General features: G+C 32.2%; 1 protein-coding gene across 5 annotated transcripts in view; it reads left to right on the top strand.

The window, feature by feature from the left end:
• Positions 1-20,048, top strand: part of LOC114324189 (uncharacterized) — a 70,816-nt gene that overhangs the window by 38,940 nt on the left and 11,828 nt on the right. For all 5 annotated transcript variants that reach the window (XM_028271945.2, XM_028271947.2, XM_028271948.2 and 2 more), the window contains 3 exons: positions 1,058-1,332; positions 14,086-14,259; positions 16,232-16,513. In XM_028271945.2, the coding sequence (XP_028127746.1) occupies positions 1,058-1,332; positions 14,086-14,259; positions 16,232-16,513 (731 nt within the window). The remainder of the gene's footprint in view (positions 1-1,057; positions 1,333-14,085; positions 14,260-16,231; positions 16,514-20,048) is intronic.

A 20,048-nucleotide genomic window follows, 5' to 3' on the forward strand; every position in this document is an offset into this window, starting at 1 on the left:
ATGACGTCACTAGTACGATATATATGTCAAAAAATCATAATTAAAAAATCGAATAACTTTTGTATTTTATATTTTTTTCTAATTCTGTAAATAAAGCAGTTTACAAGGGGGTCAAAATATAGTAAATAACCCTGTACATTCATTGGGGTCGACCGACCGGCTCTGTCCCGTTATACCGACTGTAATAACTCTTATTTATATTCAATTTAGAATGTGTGTACTGATTTTCAGCCTTAGTAAATGAATTTAATTACCTTCGTAGGAAAGCAACTTTGATACCCTCTCAGTAACCCGTGTTCTACGTTCCGCTTGACCGACCGCAGTATGTTTCTCTACACAATCACAGTAATCAACTGTGAAAAATTTAGCTTTAGTAAATTCAAAGAGATTTTTCAGCGCTGCCTCTCCGTCTATACGCTTTGTATAGCTATATCTTCTACCATTTCTCCCGCATGTTACAGTCTGGCTCTATTCTAGAATAATCTGGTACCTATGATTAATGTGATTCCTAATACATTTCCAGTGAAAATAATAACTCTTTGATAAGTGTTGGCGATACAATTATTTTTTATATGCGTGTCCGCGAAGACTATAACTTCCGAAATATTTATAACGAAAAGATTTAGTTCATAATAGATGCCGACGAAAACAATTATTTCCCTTTCTGTTTCTGCCGACGAAAAGAATTATTTCTGAGAATTTTTAGTAATTATAATTTTCGTGGATCCACAAACAAAACTGATGTTTTTTGCTGATACTCTTCAAAAAATAAATTTTTTCGCTAACACTTTATTAGGGATTATAATTTTCACAATCATATAATCGAAAACAATATTTTTCGCGGCGTTCATTGAAAGTTCGACTCTTCGCCGCATTTTTCGGAGTTATACTTTTCGTAGGCAGCGGCGATATATTTTCCTAATTTTGCTCTCTGTTTATACTATCGAAGGCGTTTTCGAAGTCAATAAACGTTGTTTATATTTCTTTGCCATTCACTAGCATGTTCAAAAAAAATCAAGTAATTATTTCGTATTTCAATTATTATTGTATTTTTTAGATCAAGATGATGGATACTCAGTCAAACATGTGGCGTATGCCAGATACTCGAGGAATCACCGTCTGATTAACGAAATATTCTCCGAAAGTGTCGTACCAGATGTTAGATCAGTTGTTACAACTGGTCGTATGCAAGTGTTGAAACGACAGGTTCAGTCGCTGACGATGCATCAGAAAAAGTTGGAAGCCGAGTTACAACAGATCGAGGAGAAATTCGAAGCCAAGAAGAGAAAATTTATTGAGAGCAGTGAACAGTTTCAAGAAGAACTTAAAAAAGTATGTATACTTATTTACTATAAGAATTATTAGTTTTATGTGATTTTATCTTGTCATTTTATTTACAAGATATTGATGATAGAAGATATTCTTGGGTTTCCCTTGTGCTACGTTTTTGAAGTTATACTTCTTTACCGGCGATATGAGGGTGAATTTTTATATGTTAAAACCTATGATCCCGGCGCATGCGCATTATAACTTTGTTCTGATTGGATGTTCAAATGACATGTCAAAAATTATTCAATATGGCGGCTGTGGCACAGCTGTAGTTAGATTATTTATGGTTGTTGCGTTTTAAAATTTGTGTGAAAAGAAACAAACAAAAGTTAGTTAATAGTTATACTGCCTTTTTAAATAGTTTTCATATACCTATATTTTTGGACTATTTTGGACAAGGAAAACTCATTCTAATTTGATAAGTAGTTTTTATTATAATCATATTGTAATTATACATTTGGATTAGGTTGAAATACAGTAGAGCGTCGATTATCCGAACTAATTGGGGGACATAGGTGTTCGGAAAACCGATTTGTTCGGATAATCGAACTACAATATATTGATACATATTTATAGTCATACATATTTATCCACAAGTGAATAAAAGCCATATTTATATACCTACATATTTATTTATATCTTGATAATGACAACTAGCAACTAAACAAAAAAGTGCAGTCTTTGCAACAACATAATTATTTTTGGATACAATATTGAAGAAAATTGAAGATATTTTAAGCGTCAATTACTAACATTAATAACCACATACATTTTGAATCAAAACTTTTATTCTCTGAATATTTTTAAATAAAAAAGGTATACTACATTTATCTTGCTAAACTCAACCGTTTTCGAGATAAACGCATTTTAAATCTGCAAGGCAACATAATTTTTTGCATAATATCATTGTAGTTACAACCGAAAAATAACTCAAAACCACAAAAATTTCCAAAATGGAATTTGCGATGCAATTACATAAATATAAGAACTGGCACCATTATTATGGTTTCAAGTTGATTTCTCGGGTGTAACTATAATAATATTATGCAAAATAAAAAAATATAAAAAAAAATTTTTAGGAAACGCTTTTGTTTAGTTACGGGTGACTAAAATTAAAAATATAAAAAAATCAACTAAAAAGCAAAAAATAAAAATAATTGAAAAAATCTAACACATTCCTCAAAGAAAAGCGTGGCGCGTCTTCATCGAATAAACGGTTTTCGCCCCACGCTTTTCTTTGACGAATGTGTTGGATTTTTTCAATTATTTTTATTTTTTGCTTTTTAGTTGATTTTTTTATATTTTTTTTATTTTTTACTTTTTAGTCTTACACTTTTCAAACATTAAAATATATCGTCATGTTTATTAAAGTATGTATCAAACATATGATGTACAAACATGAAAAGTCGTCAGAATCGGCAAAAAATTTGAAACTTTATTGTTTATTTATGAAGCATAACGTAAACAATTAACGTAAAAAGTAAAATTATCTACAGTAATTAGCTACAATCTGTAAAAGTTTCAAGTTTCTTCATTGTAAAAAACAAGAGAATTTAAGCATTTTCCGTTAAAATCGTTTTTTTTTTTATTTAAACAATTAATAAACAATTTTTTTTATTGACTATTCGTGTATTGTTCCCGCGAATGCATATGTCGGCAAATTTTTAGTCATTTGCATTGAAGAAAAGGCAGTCAAATTAACGTCCAAAGATTTGACCCAAACGATTGAGAAAGAAAAGCGTTTAATTATTAATTAATACGCCAAAATTAATTCTAATGTTAATTGTAGCACAAAACGTCTCTACCGGTGGTTTTTCTAAGACTACGATAAAAACACGAATTTTTTTAATTCGAGTTTTGGTTGAAGTTTTGTGTCGTATCGTATTGAAATTTGATAGGAATAAGTGCCGATTTTTATATAAACGAATATATGAGCGTTCAAAATTTGAAACTTTATTGTTTACTTATGAAGCATAACGTAAACAATTAACGTAAAAAGTGAAATTATGTATAGTTCATATCATTAGCTACAAACCGTAAAAGTTTCAAGTTTCTACATTGTAAAAAACAAGAGAATTAAAGCATTTTCCATTAAAATCGTTTTTGAAGTTATACTTCTTTACCGGCGATATGAGGGTGAATTTTTATATGTTAAAACCTATGGTCCCGGCGCATGCGCATTATAACTTTGTTCTGATTGGATGTTCAAATGACATGTCAAAAATTATTCAATATGGCGGCTGTGGCACAGCTGTAGTTAGATTATTTATGGTTGTTGCGTTTTAAAATTTGTGTGAAAAGAAACAACAAACAAAAGTTAGTTAATAGTTATACTGCCTTTTTAAATAGTTTTCATATACCTATATTTTTGGACTTTTGGACTATTTTGGACAAGGAAAACTCATTCTAATTTAGTAAGTAGTTTTTATTATAATCATATTGTATCATACATTTGGATTAGGTTAAAATACAGTAGAGCGTCGATTATCCGAACTAATTGGGGGACATAGGTGTTCGGAAAACCGATTGGTTCGGATAATCGAACTACAATATATTGATACATATTTATAGTCATACATATTTATCCACAAGTGAATAAAAGCCATATTTATATACCTACATATTTATTTATATCTTGATAATGACAACTAGCAACTAAACAAAAAAGTGCAGTCTTTGCAACAACATAATTATTTTTGGATACAATATTGAAGAAAATTGAAGATATTTTAAGCGTCAATTACTAACGCTTGCTCGGTATTCGAGTGCGGGACGCGGGAGTCGATAGTTCGAATAAGCGGTCGTTCGGTTGATCGACGTTCGGATAATCGACGCTCTACTGTACATTTATTTTCTCAAGAATGGGGATTTTAGAGAGAAATCCCAAATTAGGTCCGATTTTTATTTTTAAATTATGATTTTTTGGCGTAGATTTATTTATCTAGTAGGTATGTAATGCTTTGATTTACATACTTAATTTGATTACCAACAAAAGTTCTACCAATCTTCATCTAATATATTGTTTTCTTACTGTTTTGTTATATTTTAATATTTTCTTCCACAAAATTTAAACTACATAATTTAATTATATTCAAAACAACTGTCAAACAGTAAAACGTTCAGTTACCCTATTTTTCCACATGACAAATAATGTGGAATTGGACGAGTGAGTCTAGGCTTCGATTACGAATCAAAGCGCCCCGAAATTCACGGGTTCGATTCCCGATGCAAGTTTTTATTTTTTTTATGCATTTTATGATTGTAAGTATATTTGTTATATAATTTTTTTTTTTTTTCAGAAAATGCGTATTTAAAATTTTTGCCAACAATTATTATCGTTCAGAAATCATTTTTTCTTTGTGTCATTTTTCAATGTGTTTGTGTGCGTTTTATTCTTTTATTTTTTTAAATTTTTGGTATTGTCTTAAAAATCACATAATATGTAGTAGAAGTATAACTTCTTACGTGCGTACAAAGTACACACACATTCTTTTTTTTTTTGTGTCAAGGTTTATCTTAATTTTTACTTATATTAAGTCGTTTTTTGCGTTATTGTTTGTTCGTTTTCTTTGTAACGCCGATATATTTAGAACTTCAGATTGTTTTATGTTGTCTTCTCTAATTATTAGTTTAATCCTTAAAAAATATATTTTTAAATAACAAATTATTTTTAGTTAACGACTATCTGATTCCGTATTCTCACTTATTCTTTTTGAGCCATCTTCTTTCGAAGGTTGGCGATCCAAAAGACAATTATAGCTTTGGAAATTGCTGCACAAAAGATTTCTGCGGATGAACATTCAAACCGTCTCTTCAAGTCTTTCAGCCACGAGTCCTGACGTCTTTTTCCTACCGATCTTTTGCCCTGTACGTTACCTTCCAATATGATTTGGAGTAATTCATATCTTTCAGCTCTCAACACATGACCCAAATATTGTATTTTCCTCTCTTTGATTATGCTTAGTCATTCTTTTTGTTTACTCATGCGCCGAAGTATCTCACCGTTGGTAACTTTTTGTACCCATGGAATTCTCAGCATCCGTCTGTATCTCAAAGGCATCTATTCTTTTTTCTGTTTCAGAGTCCATTATCCAACTTTCATAGCCATACATCAAGAGAAAACGTAACATCTGATCATTCGGATTCTGAGCACTAGACTAAGGTCTGATCTTGTAAAAAATGTTTTCATGTTCATGATAGTCTGGGCTGATTATCGGAGAATAGGCCATTTTTGGGAAAAGTTATTTACCAGCAATTTTATTGCTGGAATCGAATTATAAGATCCTATATATTAATAATATAGGTATGCAAAGTCCTCAGATAGTGTGCTACTTTTTTTATAAACAAAATGGCGCACGAAAATCGTATTTTTTTTCAATTATTGCTCAATAACTCCGAATATTTTAACTTTACAACAAAAACACTCAAATAAAATTCACCGTGATTAAATTTTGCATAGAGACGCGTTTTTCCCGATCTGCTGCGACGAAAATTTTCCTCGGAAAATGCGGGTTTTCCCAACAAAATCTTTAATTTTCAAATAAAGTTTTAGATAAGTAATTATCCACCAATAATTAAATAATTTGGTGACTTATAAAAGCCTTTTTGGTTTAGATTATAGTTCCAGAAGCTGGTGAAAATTGAATATTTTAGCAACAATTCAATTGTTAATTAATAATATTACGGTCGCAATAATAACCAAAATAATTATGATACACTGATCAAGCTTTGAAATCTTATAAAGATGAGATGCCTATTTAACATTTTGTCGACAAAATATGAATTTTTTATTTTTTTGCATAATCTTTAAATGTTTTAAAAAAATAGCTAAAATGCGCATTTCAAATATCTTGAAAATGAATGCTTTAAAACTTTTTTGCAACCATTTGTAAAAAAGTTATGAAACAGCAAAGTAAACATACGATTACTACTGTATTTATATTTTTTAATTCTTTCAAAGCGTAGAAGTGAGTTTAAAGTACAAGCTAATTATTTACAAAAAAATATCGATTATCAGTTTAACGGTTATATTTTAATTAAAGATTATAGATATATTTTTTTGTAATTTACACGCGCGAAACAAGAGTAACACAGTACTGTAGCTAAAATTTTCACTCGGAGCGACGACCGGTCGCGTGATGTACACTTTTAATAAATAATGTATGCTGCGTGTCAGTCGCTTCGAGTGAACATTTTAGCTCCGACTCTGTATCAGGCCTACGTTTGCGCTAAAAATTACAAAAATAAGTATTTTTAATCTTTGATTAAAATATAACCATTGCACTAATTTTTGACATTCTTTGTGAGTAATTAGGTTGTACCATAGACTCACTTTTAAGCTTTGAAACAATTAAAACAAATTATAAACAACGGAGAATTCGTATATTTACTTTGCTGTTTCATAACTTTTTTGCAAATGGTTGGAAATTTTTTTTAAAGCATTCATTTTCAAGACCTATGAAATACGCATTTTAAGTATTTTTTAAAATTAGAATATAATAAACAATTTCTGAGAAATGTTAATTTGTTTATAACAATTTTTTTAAACATTTAAAGATTATGCAAAAAAATGAAAAATTTATATTTTGTCGACAAAATATTAAATAGGCATCACACCTTTATAATCTTTCTAAGTTTGATCAATGTCTCATGATTATTTTGGTTGTTATTGCGACTGTAAATTGTTATTTATTTCACCAAGCTATATAATTATTAATAAATAATTACTGGCCCAAAAAATTTATTTGAAAATTCGAGATTTTGTTGGGAAAACCCACATTTTCCGAGGAAAATTTTCGTCGGAGCAAATCAGGAAAAACATGCCTCTATGCAGAATTAAATTGGGGTGAATTTTTATTTGAGTGTTTTTGGTGTAAAGTTAAAATCTTCGGAGTTATAGAGCAATAATTGAAAAAAAAATACGATTTGTCGGCGCCATTTTGTTTATAAAAAAAGTAGCACACTATATGCGGACTTTGCATACCTATATTAATAATATATAGGATCATATAATTCGATTCCAGCAATAAAATTGCTGGTAAATAACCTTTCTTTGTACTTTACTAATTAGACCAGCGTATTATAACTATTTTTTTTTTCAAAATTTAAAGATTATGCAAAAAAAAGAAGAATTTATATTTTGTCGATAAAATATTAAATAAGCATCTCATCTTTATAATCTTTATAAGTTTGATCAATGTATCATGATTATTTTGGTTATTATTGCGATCGTAATTTGTTAATTAACAATTTAATTGTTGCTAAAATATTCGTTTAATTTTCACCGGCTTCTGGAATTACAATCTATACCAAGAAAGCTTTGATGTCACTAAGTTATTTAATTATTGATTAATAATTACTTGCCTAAAACTTTATTTGAAAATTAGAGTTTTTGTTAGGAAAACCCGCATTTTCCGAGGAAAATTTTCGTCGGAGCAAATCGTGAAAAACATATCTCTATGCAGAATTTAATTGCGGTGAATTTTTATTAAGGTGTTTTTGTTGTAAAGTTAAAATCTTCGAAGTTATAGAGAAATAATAGAAAAAAATACGATTTGTCGGCGCCATTTTGTCTATAAAAAAAGTAGCACACTATCTGCGGACTTTGCATACCTATATTATTAAAATATAGGATCTTATAATTCGATTCCAGCAATAAAATTGCTGGTAAATAACTTTTCCATGAATTTTGCTAATTAGCCCAGAGTATGAGTGTTTTCCTCGCTTGTTCGATTCTTGAAAAAGAATGTGTGTGTACTTTGTACGCACGTAAGGAGTTACACTTCTATTATATGATTTCAACGAAATCAATATAGGTACTTTAAACAGTTTATTTATATTTTATTTAAATATTAAACTAATTTTAATACTTACTTAGTAATGATGGACATAATGATGGAAAGTAGTCTACTTTCCAAAAATTTTTATTAAAACAATACCAAAAATTAAAAAAATAAAAGAATAAAACTCACGCAAACACATTAAAAAATGAAACAAAGAAATGATTTCTAAACAATAACAATTGTTGACAAAAATTTTATCAAAATACATATTTTAAAAAAAAAATATAATAAATATACTTACAATCATAAAATGTATAAAAAAATTAAAAAAATAAAAATTTGCATTAGGGATTGAACCTGCGTCTATCAGGTTGTTAGATTTTGAACTCGCCGCACGCAGAATTTATCTACCGAGACATATGAATGATGCGGGAAGATATAGCAACTAAACGTTTTAAACTTGTTTGATTCTTGTGGAATTAAAATATAACAAAATATAGACTAAAAAAGCAATATACAGTAGAGCGTCGATTATCCGAACGTCGATCAACCGAACGACCGGTTATCCGAACTCTCGACTCCCGCGCCCCGCACTCGAGTACCGAGCAAGCGTTAGTAATTAACGCTTAAAATATCTTCAATTTTCTTCAATATTGTATCCAAAGTATGTTGTTGCAAAGACTGCACTTTTTTGTTTAATTGCTATTTGTCATTATCAAGATATAAATAAATATGTAGGTATATAAATATGGCTTTTAGTCACTTTGTAGATAAAAATGTATGACTATATCAATCTAGTTCGATTATCCGAACAAATCGGTTTTCCGAACACCCATGTCGCCCAATTAGTTCGGATAATCGACGCTCTACTGTATTAGATGAAGATTGGTAGAAATTTTGTTGGTAATCAAATTATGTAAATCAAAGCATTACCTACTAGACAACAATAAAAACTAATATACACACAATTTGTTTACCCATGACCATTGACATATTGATAAAATAACCGACATATTGAACAAATTGTTGACAAGTCATTGTAATTACCCAATCAGAGCCCGTATAACGTTTAAGCTGCGCCCAGGACCAAGACTTTTGATGAATTCGCGCACATATAAATTTACTCCCAACGCGCCTAAAGAAGTATAACTTAAAAAAAAATTGATTACATCGGCTATTGACATTTGCTCCCAAATATTTTATGGAAGTTACCTGCTCTATTATTTGTCCCTTGGAATATAAATGTACTTTTATTGGTATCTTTACCACATTTATTATATTTTGTAGTTCTTGTGCGTTGCTTGCTATTGGAAGGTATCATCAGCGTACCTGATGTTGTCTAGGGTGGTTTCGATAATCTTGATTCCACCTTGGACCTCGTTTAATGCTTCTGAATATAGATTTCGAATACAGATTAAATAATAGCCTGTCGCACTCCTTGTCAGATTCGTATATCTTTTAATGGTGTGTGCTCTATTTCAATTGTTGCTTTTTGGTGCCAATAACATTATGATAAACGAAAGATACCGTAATGCTGTTAAAGCCGTAAAAGCATATCCCGGAGCAGACGTGGCCTCAGATCACAACCCACTTATCGCCTCACACTTAAAAATATTAAAAGACATCAGAGAACTGCTACAATAGACATAAGCAAGCTTAAAGAACCCAACGTAAAAGAATGTCTTCAACAGGAACTGCATACGAACTGTAGAGAGCTGAACATAGACACCAATGACATTGACGAGCACTGGGAACAACTAAAACATTGCATACTAGAACCTTGTAAAGATGTACTAAAGACGACTTCCACAAGGAGAAAAGAGGAATGGATGAACGACGAGATACTGAATATGATGGAACAACGGAGACAATATAAGAACAAATATGACAATAAATACAGGGAGATTAACCACGAGATAAGGAAGATGATAAAGCAGGCAAACGAAAAACACTTTGAAGAGAAATGCAAAGAGATCGAGGACCTCCAAAAAAAGATACGATCTATGTAACCTACATAATAAAGTCAAAGAAGTGGCTGGACTAAGAAAACAAAATCTCACCGGTGCACTTCTGGATAGACACGGGGTTGCTATAACAGAGACCGATGAGAAAGTACAACGTTGGGCAGAATACATCGATGAACTGTTCGATGATGAAAGAGGGTACCTGGAACACATAGAACTTACTTCAGGAGAAATAGGTCCAGATATTACAAAGGAAGAAATTAATAATACATGCGTTAAAAACAATGAAGAACAGGAAAAGCCCAGGACCTGACATGCTTCCTATCGACCTTTTAAAAATTATTTTAAAATTGATGTTTTAGTGGTACTCTTGAACAAAATTTATAGCTCAGGCACATTACCCAAAGAATGGTTGACGTCGATCTTTATTTGCCTCCCTAAAAAGAAAAACGCAAGGGAATGCGGCGACTACCGCACCATTAGTTTGTTGTCCCATGTGCTAAAGTTGCTACTGAAAGTCATCCATAACCGAATATATCATAAACTGGACATAGACATTAATGATACGCAATTTGGGTTTAGATTACATTCTGGTTAACCACAGATTTAGAAATTCTATACTATCAACAAAGACCTACCCAGGTGCGGACATTTACTCTGACCACAATCCGGTTGTATCTGTGTTAAACATAAAATTGAAGAAACTAAAAAAGAAAAAAACGACTCGAATAGATTTCAATAGACTAAAAGATACAAGAACAAGAGAAGACATAAAAGAAAAAATTAATAAAAACTTGAAAGAAATTAATATTGTGAACTCCGAAGAAGTTGAAAATAATTGGAAACAGATAAAGGCAGCACTAACAACAGCTGTAAAAGAGACGTTGACTCCTAAACGAACTGAGAGAACTAAAAGAAAGGCATGGATGACAGAAGAAATTCTTAATTTAATGGATGAGAGACGTGCCTATAAGAACAAAAACAAACAACAATATGATGCAATAAATCGAACCATAAAGAGAATGATCAAAGAGGAAAAAGAAAAGTGGCTGTCAGAACAATGCAAGGATATTGAGGAATGTGAGAGAAAGTACGATAGTTTCGGCATGCATAAGAAGATCAGAGAAATGACTGGTACAAAGAAGAAGATTCATAGTGGAATGGTGAATGATTCAGAAGGCAAGATTATAATAGATTTCAAACAAAAACTCACAAGATGGAAAGAATATGTAAAAGAACTTTTTGACGACGAAAGAGAATTAATAACAGTGAAACGAGAAGAAATGAAGGGTTTAATGATACTTAAACAAGAACTGGAATATGCTTTAAAAAACACCAAGGATGGTAAGACACCAGGGCCTGATGAAATACCGGTTGAAGTATTAAAACTTATTGATGGAGAAGTGATGAACATGATACTAGAGTTATTTAACAACATATATGATACTGGAATAATACCACAAGACTGGTTAAGGTCCACATTCATTTTAATACCTAAAAAATCAAATGTAAAAGAGTGCTCGGATTACAGAACGATTGCCTTGATGAGTCATATGCTTAAAGTTTTTCTAAAAATCATTCATAATAGAATTTTCCGCAAATTTGAAGAAGATATAAGTGAAACACAAATGGGCTTCAGGAACGGCCTTGGTACGAGGGAAGCGCTCTTTGGTGTGGGCGTACTATTTCAACGGTGTTTGGATATCAATCAGGATGTATACGCCTGCTTTATAGACTTTGAGAAGGCCTTCGATAGAGTCCGACACGACCGACTGAGACAACTTCTAATCGAAAAGAACATTGATGGAAAAGATATTAGAATAATAACTAATTTGTATTGGAATCAAACAGTACAAGTCAAGGTAGATGATGAAATGACCGAGGAGATCAAAATATGTAGAGGAGTAAGACAGGGGTGTATTCTGTCTCCTCTTTTGTTTAATTTTTATAGCGAAGTATCCTCCTATAAATACCTTGGAGCTTGCCTGGATCATACAGGCGATCAAACAAAAGAAATAAGAGCAAGAATAGAAATAGCTAGATCAGCATTTAACAAGATGAAAATATTTCTCTGTAGTCGTGACATAAATCTTGATCTGAGAGTGCGTATGCTGCGGTGTTATATCTTCTCCACTTTATTATACGGAGTTGAGTCATGGACCATCAAGATGGGCAGCATTAAAAACATTGAAGCTTTTGAGATGTGGTGTTACCGTAGAATGCTACGTGTATCTTGGGTGGACCACGTGACGAATGCCGAAATTTTACGTCGGATCGGAAAAGGATGTGAAGTTGTACTTACTGTGAAAAGAAGAAAGCTTGAATACTTTGGCTATGTTATGAGAGGTGACAAATACTCGCTGCTGAGACTGATCATTCAGGGTAAAATCAGGGGTAAGAGAAGTATTGGTAGGCGCAGAATATCTTGGTTAAGAAATCTGAGGGAATGGTTCGGCTGCAGTTCCATCGACCTATTTAGGGCAGCCGCCAGTAAAATAAGAATAGCTGTGATGATTTCCAACCTCCGATAGGAGACGGACTTAAAGAAGAAGAAGAATTTGGGTTTCGCAAAGGCCTGGGAACTCGTGAAGCTCTTTTTTCACTTAACATACTTATACAAAGGTGCCTGTACGACATGAACAATTAATGCATGTCCTGGAATCAAAGAAGCCGGACTACAATGACCTCAGGATTATACAATCTAATTTATACTATAAGCAACGAGTAAAAGTACGTGTTAACGACCAGCTGTCAGAGGAAATTGAAATCAGACGTGGAGTGAGACACGGATGCGTGTTGTCGCTAATTCTTTTTAATGTCTACTCGGAAGAGATCTTGAAAACAGCTCTTGAGGGTGAAACAGCTGGAATAAAGGTAAATGGAGTTCCCATTAACAACATTAGATATGCGGATGACACTGTCATCTTAGCTGAAAATATTGGGGATCTTCAGAGGCTGGTGACCAGAATAGCAGAGTTTGGACAAGAATACGGGCTAACAATGAATGTCAAGAAGACAAAGTTTATGAGAATATCGAAAACTCAAAGAAATAACGAAAATCTCTTCAAAAACGGATCCAATATCGAACGAGTCGACCAATATGCATACCTTGGAACAATGATCAATTCCGCAGGAGATTACTTACAGGAAATCAAAATCAGAATAGAAAAGGCTAGAGCAAATTTTAACAAAATGAGAAAAGTGCTCTGCACAAGGGATTTGAAGTTGGAGCTAAGAGTTAGGTTGGCTAGGTGCTACGTTTTCTCGACTTTGTTTTACGGAATGGAAGCTTGGACCTTGAATGCTGCATCAATGAAAAAACTAGAATCATTCGAGCTGTGGGTGTACAGAAGAATTGTGAAAATATTGTGGACAGAACACGTCACAAACAAAGGTTCTGAGAAAGATGAATAAAGAAATGGAAATTCTAAATACCATCAAAACAAGAAAATTGGAATATCTCGGACATATTACACGTGGAAAGAGATACAGCTTCCTACAATTTTGATTATGCAGGGAAAGATTCAAGGAAAGAGAAGCATAGGGAGACGCAGAATATCGTGGCTGCGCAACCTGAGAGAGTGGTACGGATGTACATCAAATGAACTTTTCAGAGCAGCCGTCTCTAAAATACGAATAGCTATGATGATTGCCGACCTCCGCCGCGGAGATGGCACTTAAAGAAGAAGAAGGTGCCAATATAGTTCTGAGATTATTCGCAAGTCTTGTTTTTTCAGTTCCAGTTGTTCTCAGAATTTCGATCGTCTATTGATGGTTAACGCAGTCAAATGCAAATGCTTTTCGATAATCAATAAAACATGCATATACATCTAGATTCATGAACCTGCATCGTTTTTTAACACATTTAAGGTAAAAAGAGCTTCTCGTATTCCCAATCCGTTTCGAAATCCGAATTGAGTGTCACTCATCTGTTTGTTTTGTTCTTTCTTTTTATGATCTGCCTTAAATTACTGACACAAATAGTGGGTATAAACTTTTTTTAATTTCAGCACTGCAAGCCAGCTGTAGATGAAGATACCTTCCAGAAAATGGTCGAAAGACAATATGATATAATAAAGAGAGATAAAAGCAAACAAATTCAAGATGATGTTAAACCGAAAACAGAGGAAAATGGTCACGCTACTTCTCCCACTACTCAGGAAAATGGAACTAATCAATCTGAAGTAGGTTCATATTACATTTAGTTTTAATTATGTACCGGGTGTCCCAATAAGAATGGCTCTCGGCCATATCTCAGGAACCGTTTATAGTACAGCTTTGAGAAAAAAATATTTATAACAAAAGTTGCCTCGGGAAAAGCCTGGAAATTATTTTCATAATTGTAGGTCCACCGCTAGAGGGCGTAATTGAATATCACAAATTGAAAAATCAAAATTTTACAAAATTTACCTAATATATGGGCACTGGAAATCCAATCATCGTATTCTTCATAAAATTCTGAGCATATTTGATTTCACAAGTTTAGGTCTACCTTTGCAAATAAGAGGTGGGGGTGAGTGGGAAACTTCTTATGAAAAAATGGCTGTAAGTCCGGTTCTGCTAAATCGAATTTTGCACACTTGGTCTTGTTGAAAACAGCTCTTTTTCGTCAATGTAAGAGTTATAATTTCGAAACAGCCTATTAAGTAATATGCCAGCTAGGAGGCGTTATTTAATTATTTTCAGAAATCTAGTTTTCTTTGGAAAATATTAAATACATGTATGCATTTTTAATCCTGTATTACAAAATTAGACCAAATTAGCAACATAATACCGAAAACCGCATGTCAGTACCTTTTTTCTATCTCGAGATATCTTAAGAAATGTGACAATTTTAAACATAACTGTTACTGTCACCGGTAAACGAGGCGAAGGAAAAGTAGTGTGCTATGGAAAAAACAGATAAACATTTTCCAGATGTAAACGTATATAAATTAATTAAAACAACACTATAAAATATAACAAAGAAATAAAAGCAACTACTTACTTAGTGACGACCTAAAAGTTCAAATTGTTGCCCATCATTTTCGATGCAAGCATTTACTCTTTCAAGAGTAGATTGAACAGCATTCTCAATTTCTTTGAATGGCGTTTCGTATTCTCTAGATTCTAGATCATGTTTTCTCGCGTAGTGGGCCTAGCGGCAAAAAACAAGGTCTTTAGTCCGTCCCCATAAATAGAAGTCTAAAACAGTTAAATCTGTTGCTATTAAATCTACTCTTGAAAGAGTAAATGGTTGCATCGAAAATTATGGGCAACAATTTGAACATTTAGGCAGTCACTAACACTAAGTAGTTGCTTTTATTTCTTTGTTATATTTTATAGTGTTGTTTGTCTTATTGTTGTTTTAAATAACTATATACGTTTACATCTGAAAATTTTTTATTTGTTTTTCCATAGCACACTAATTTTCCTTAACCTCGTTTACCGGTGACAGTAACAGTTATGTTTAAAAATTTACACATTTCTTAAGATATCTCGAGATAGAAAAAAGGTATCGACATGCGGTTTTCGGTATTATGTTGCTAATTTGGTCTAATTTTGTAATGCAGGATTAAAAATGCATACTTATATTTAATATTTTCCAAAGAAAACTAGATTTCTGAAAATAGTTAAATAACGCCTCCTGGCTTGCATATTACTTATTAGGCTATTTCGAAAATAAGACACTCACATTACACATTGACGAAAAAGAGCTGTTTTCAACAAGACCAAGTATGCAAATTTCGATTTAGCAGGACCGGACTTACAGCCATTTTTTCATACGAAGGTTCCCACTCACCCCCACCTCTTATTTGCAAAGGTAGACTTAAACTTGTGATATCAAATATGCGCAGAATTTTATGTAGAATACGATGATTGGATTTCCAGTGCCCTTTCATTAGGTAAATTTTGTAAAATTTAGATTTTTTAATTTTTGATATTCAATTACGCCCTCTGGCGGTGGACCTACAATCATGAAAATAATTTCCAGGCTTTTCCCGAGTCAACTTTTGTTATAAATATTTTTTTCTCAAAGCTGTACTATAAACGGTTCCTGAGATATGGCCAAGAGCCATTCTTATTGGGACACCCGGTACATTCAACACAAACCTTTTTTATTTCGATATAATGTAGTACTTGTACATCTTGAAAATGCGAATATTTTCTCAACAGCCCATGGAACAAGATCAATCCGACAAAATGGACCAATCTCAAGGTCCTCCTGCACCATCCGTGACAAACGGTCCCTCACCACCCCAAGCGGAAAAAACAACAATGGACCATCCCCAACAGTCTCCCCATCCAGTTGGCCAACCACACTATGCCCATCCTTCAGCTGCTCATCCAGAACACCATCAACCACCACCACCCACACAACCTATGCATTCTGCACACGAACCTTCACCACCTCACAGTAGTGGAAATATGCACCCACATGCTCCACCACCACATCAGGTTAGTTGATTTTTGGAAACGGGTACCCTAAAGAAGCATGTTTTTAATTTAAATGGTTTTTTCGTAGTTTTGAAACTAAATTTAAAATAATTTAATGATATGTTAATGAAGCAAAGTGGATTTAAATAAAGAGGAGAAAATGTTTTAAGTGTAGTCTATAACTAGTCATCGCCACTGTGATTCCAAATGCTGAAAACGTGTTCATAAGGTAAACATTTTTTTATCTAGGGATTTTCAGGTTTACAGTCTTTTTCTCATACGATCATAGAGTCACAATATGTGGGAGTAAGGGTCAGACCGGATGTATTCTGATTCATAGCTCAGCTACAAGTGAGCCATGTGCGACGTTATTTTGGTCGGCAATGAAAGTTAAAAAGAACGCATATATTGAAAACCCTGTAAAACGTTTTGTAGTTCATCAATGTTATTGCTGTAAAGCAGATTCTTCTTTTTCAATTATGTACTTATTAATTTAAGATATAAGTTGGCTTAAGGGGAGAGTATTATGGTTTGAAATCAACATTTCCAGCACATTTTTCTGATTTTTTTAACTATGGTACAATAATTATTTTATTTTTAAATTAAATAAGCTTATGAAGTACAATTCAAAGAATATTCAAAATGCTTTTCAAGGAAAAATATTAATAATTACACTTTTATAAAAAAGAACTTTTTTATAATAAAACCTTTTTATTATTTACAGGAAAGAATATAAAATTATTTAACGATAAACGATTTAACGATAAAATGCTTAAAATTCCAAAAATTATACTCTAATAAAAATAGTTATTTTATGAAACAGTTCGTTAAGTATGCTTTTTGCGAACGCACGCGATATTTAGAGTACGAGCGACAACGGAGTGAGTGCTATAAATCACGTAAGTTCGCAAAAAGTACTTCACGTACAGTTTCATACAATATTTTATCTACGATAAACAAATATAAAAACTGTAACTCTTCGTCACTGGAATTCATTTGTATTCTACAATTTTTAGAACTTTGACATTTAAAAATTCTAACTACTTTCAAACCACAAAACTGTCAAAACTTTTGTTGTAATTCATTGGTCATACTGTCATCACCATGACAACGCGAAAGATAAGGATTGCGACCATGACAACGCGAAAGTTAAAAACAGTGCGAAAAGTAAATCCCATTTAAAATATATTGTTACTTCACGCACACTTTAAATCCTTCACGCACTGCTATCTATAATGACAGTTTTCACAAACTAAAAACTTATACATAATATGGCATAGAGTAGAAAAAGTACTTTTTATAATATCACGGTTTTGTTATTGTACATGTACATATTTATGTAGGGCACAACATATTTGAAAAGAATAATTAACATATAAAATATAAATTTTTAGTAGATGTATTAACTGTTATTTATAATTATGATTCCAAAAATTACACTAGTATAAAATAGTATTTTTTAAAATACCAAATACCACTGTTGTTTAAAACGGTATATATAATTTTAAGTATATAAAGTTTTAATTATTTATTAAAACAAGTAAAAAAAGATACGCAACAGTCGGGTTCCAACTGGGGACCTCTCGATCTGCAGTCTAATGCCACTTAGGCACCATCAATTTGTAGATATCGATTTATTAACGTACTTTAAAATATCATTGCAGTAGTCACATTTTTAAAATAGTTTGAAATTAAAAAAAAAAATGATTTATCCATACAGCGTGATTGGTCAGTAAAGCTTTGTAGATCCATTATAAGTAATAGATAGTAATAAAAGTTAATAACAAAAATTGTAGCCAACTTTGATTACATATTGATAATCAATAATCGTAAATTGTAAGTTTTAGACAATTATTCAGTCATGGGTTACTTAAAATTTGGAAAGATTTAGACCCGTAATTATTAATAATTTTGCTCTGAAAAATGAAAATATCTCGAAAACTAATAAATTTACACATAGGGAATGTTATACAAAAATTATAGTATGGTAATGGTACTTTTCGATAATGATATAAAATACAGGGTATTCTATTTAAAATTACTGAGAAAATAATGTACTTGCGTTTTGTCTCACCCTGTATTCAATATAAACAAAATTAGCAAAACAAACATTTATGAAAATTTTGACAATAAATAAAAAAATATGACGTCAATAAATCATTGACCTTGTGCTTGCTTTTATTTATACAGGTAGTTAAACTTGCTACGATTTTCATATAAAATTGGTTATAACTTTACAAATACCCCGTATAACATACCAAACCTATTTTCATATAAAATTGGTTATAACTTTATAAATACCCCGTATAACATACCAAACCTTTATATTTTTGTAATCGAAAAGTTATGAGGATTTCGAATATAAAATAAAATACAGGATGTTCTATTTAAAAAAAAACATAAGTTTGGTCTGCCACTATTTTATCGAACACCCTGTAACATTCTAGCTAATTTTGTAATGTGAAGCTCAAAGTTCGCTACAATTTTTGTTATTAAGTATTATCGCAAAAATAGTTTCTGTCCTTGTGGGATCGGTACTCACCGGAGGGACCGCAGACGTTCGGAAACAATTAGCGTCTCTTTGCAAAGACAATGACGTCGACTTTGCAAAGTAACAAGACACTTACTCAACACACACACTACACATTACTCCCCTGACTTAGTACTAAGTTATACAATTACGTGGCTAAAGGTTCTAGTTCTAAACCAAAGCCAGAATCAGAGAAAAAAAAAGTATTATCGCTATCTATTACTATAACGGATCTACGGAGCTTCACCCCACTAATAATTAATCACCCTGTATAATAGCAGTTAAATATTGCATTGTTAGCTAGTTCTAAGCTATCCTGAAAATTTCAGGTGTCTAGGTAGCCTAGAACTATTTTTAAAATGGATTACAAAATTTGCGGAGTCCGTGACACCAACCAAGCCAAGTATATACAAAGATTTTAAAAAATAAGCCAACGGTGGCAAACCTGCAAAAAAATGGATTTTGCGGTGGACATCAGAACTCGTCACTGGATCGTGTGAAACAAAAGATTCAAAAATATTTTATTAGCTCATAAGTTTCTCGATGAAACACTGTCGAATTTTTTTATTTTTAATGATTTTTGAGTTTTTGATGATATCACTCGGAAGTAAAAGAAAACGAAATTATTTGTAACAAAAAGGTGAAAGTCAACATATTTATTATTGTTAAACAAAAAATAAGCTTAAAATAAATATATCTCGACATCGTTACCTCAAGAAATATCTAAAAAAAATCTATGCAAAATTTCAGGTGTATTGGTCGAGTAGTTTTTGGTCTTTGGTTACAATGTCCACCGTCTTTGAAGAAACAGTTTTGAGAAAAACGTGTCTTGACAACTTCATCTTTGTGTTTACCTGTCAAATCGTAAAGTAATGCACACCGGAATATACTTCTGAATCGCTGCAAAAGAGAAGGGGAACAATTGTTGAACGTTTCTCACTACGCTTAAACGTGTTGGCGCGAAACAGCAAAGCGAATCGAAGGTAGGAATATTTAATGTGCTGTATATCTGGTTATTTTACTCCG

Source organism: Diabrotica virgifera, chromosome 5 (genome assembly GCF_917563875.1).
Source record: "Diabrotica virgifera virgifera chromosome 5, PGI_DIABVI_V3a".
In the NCBI taxonomy this organism is placed as follows: Eukaryota; Metazoa; Arthropoda; class Insecta; order Coleoptera; family Chrysomelidae; genus Diabrotica; species Diabrotica virgifera.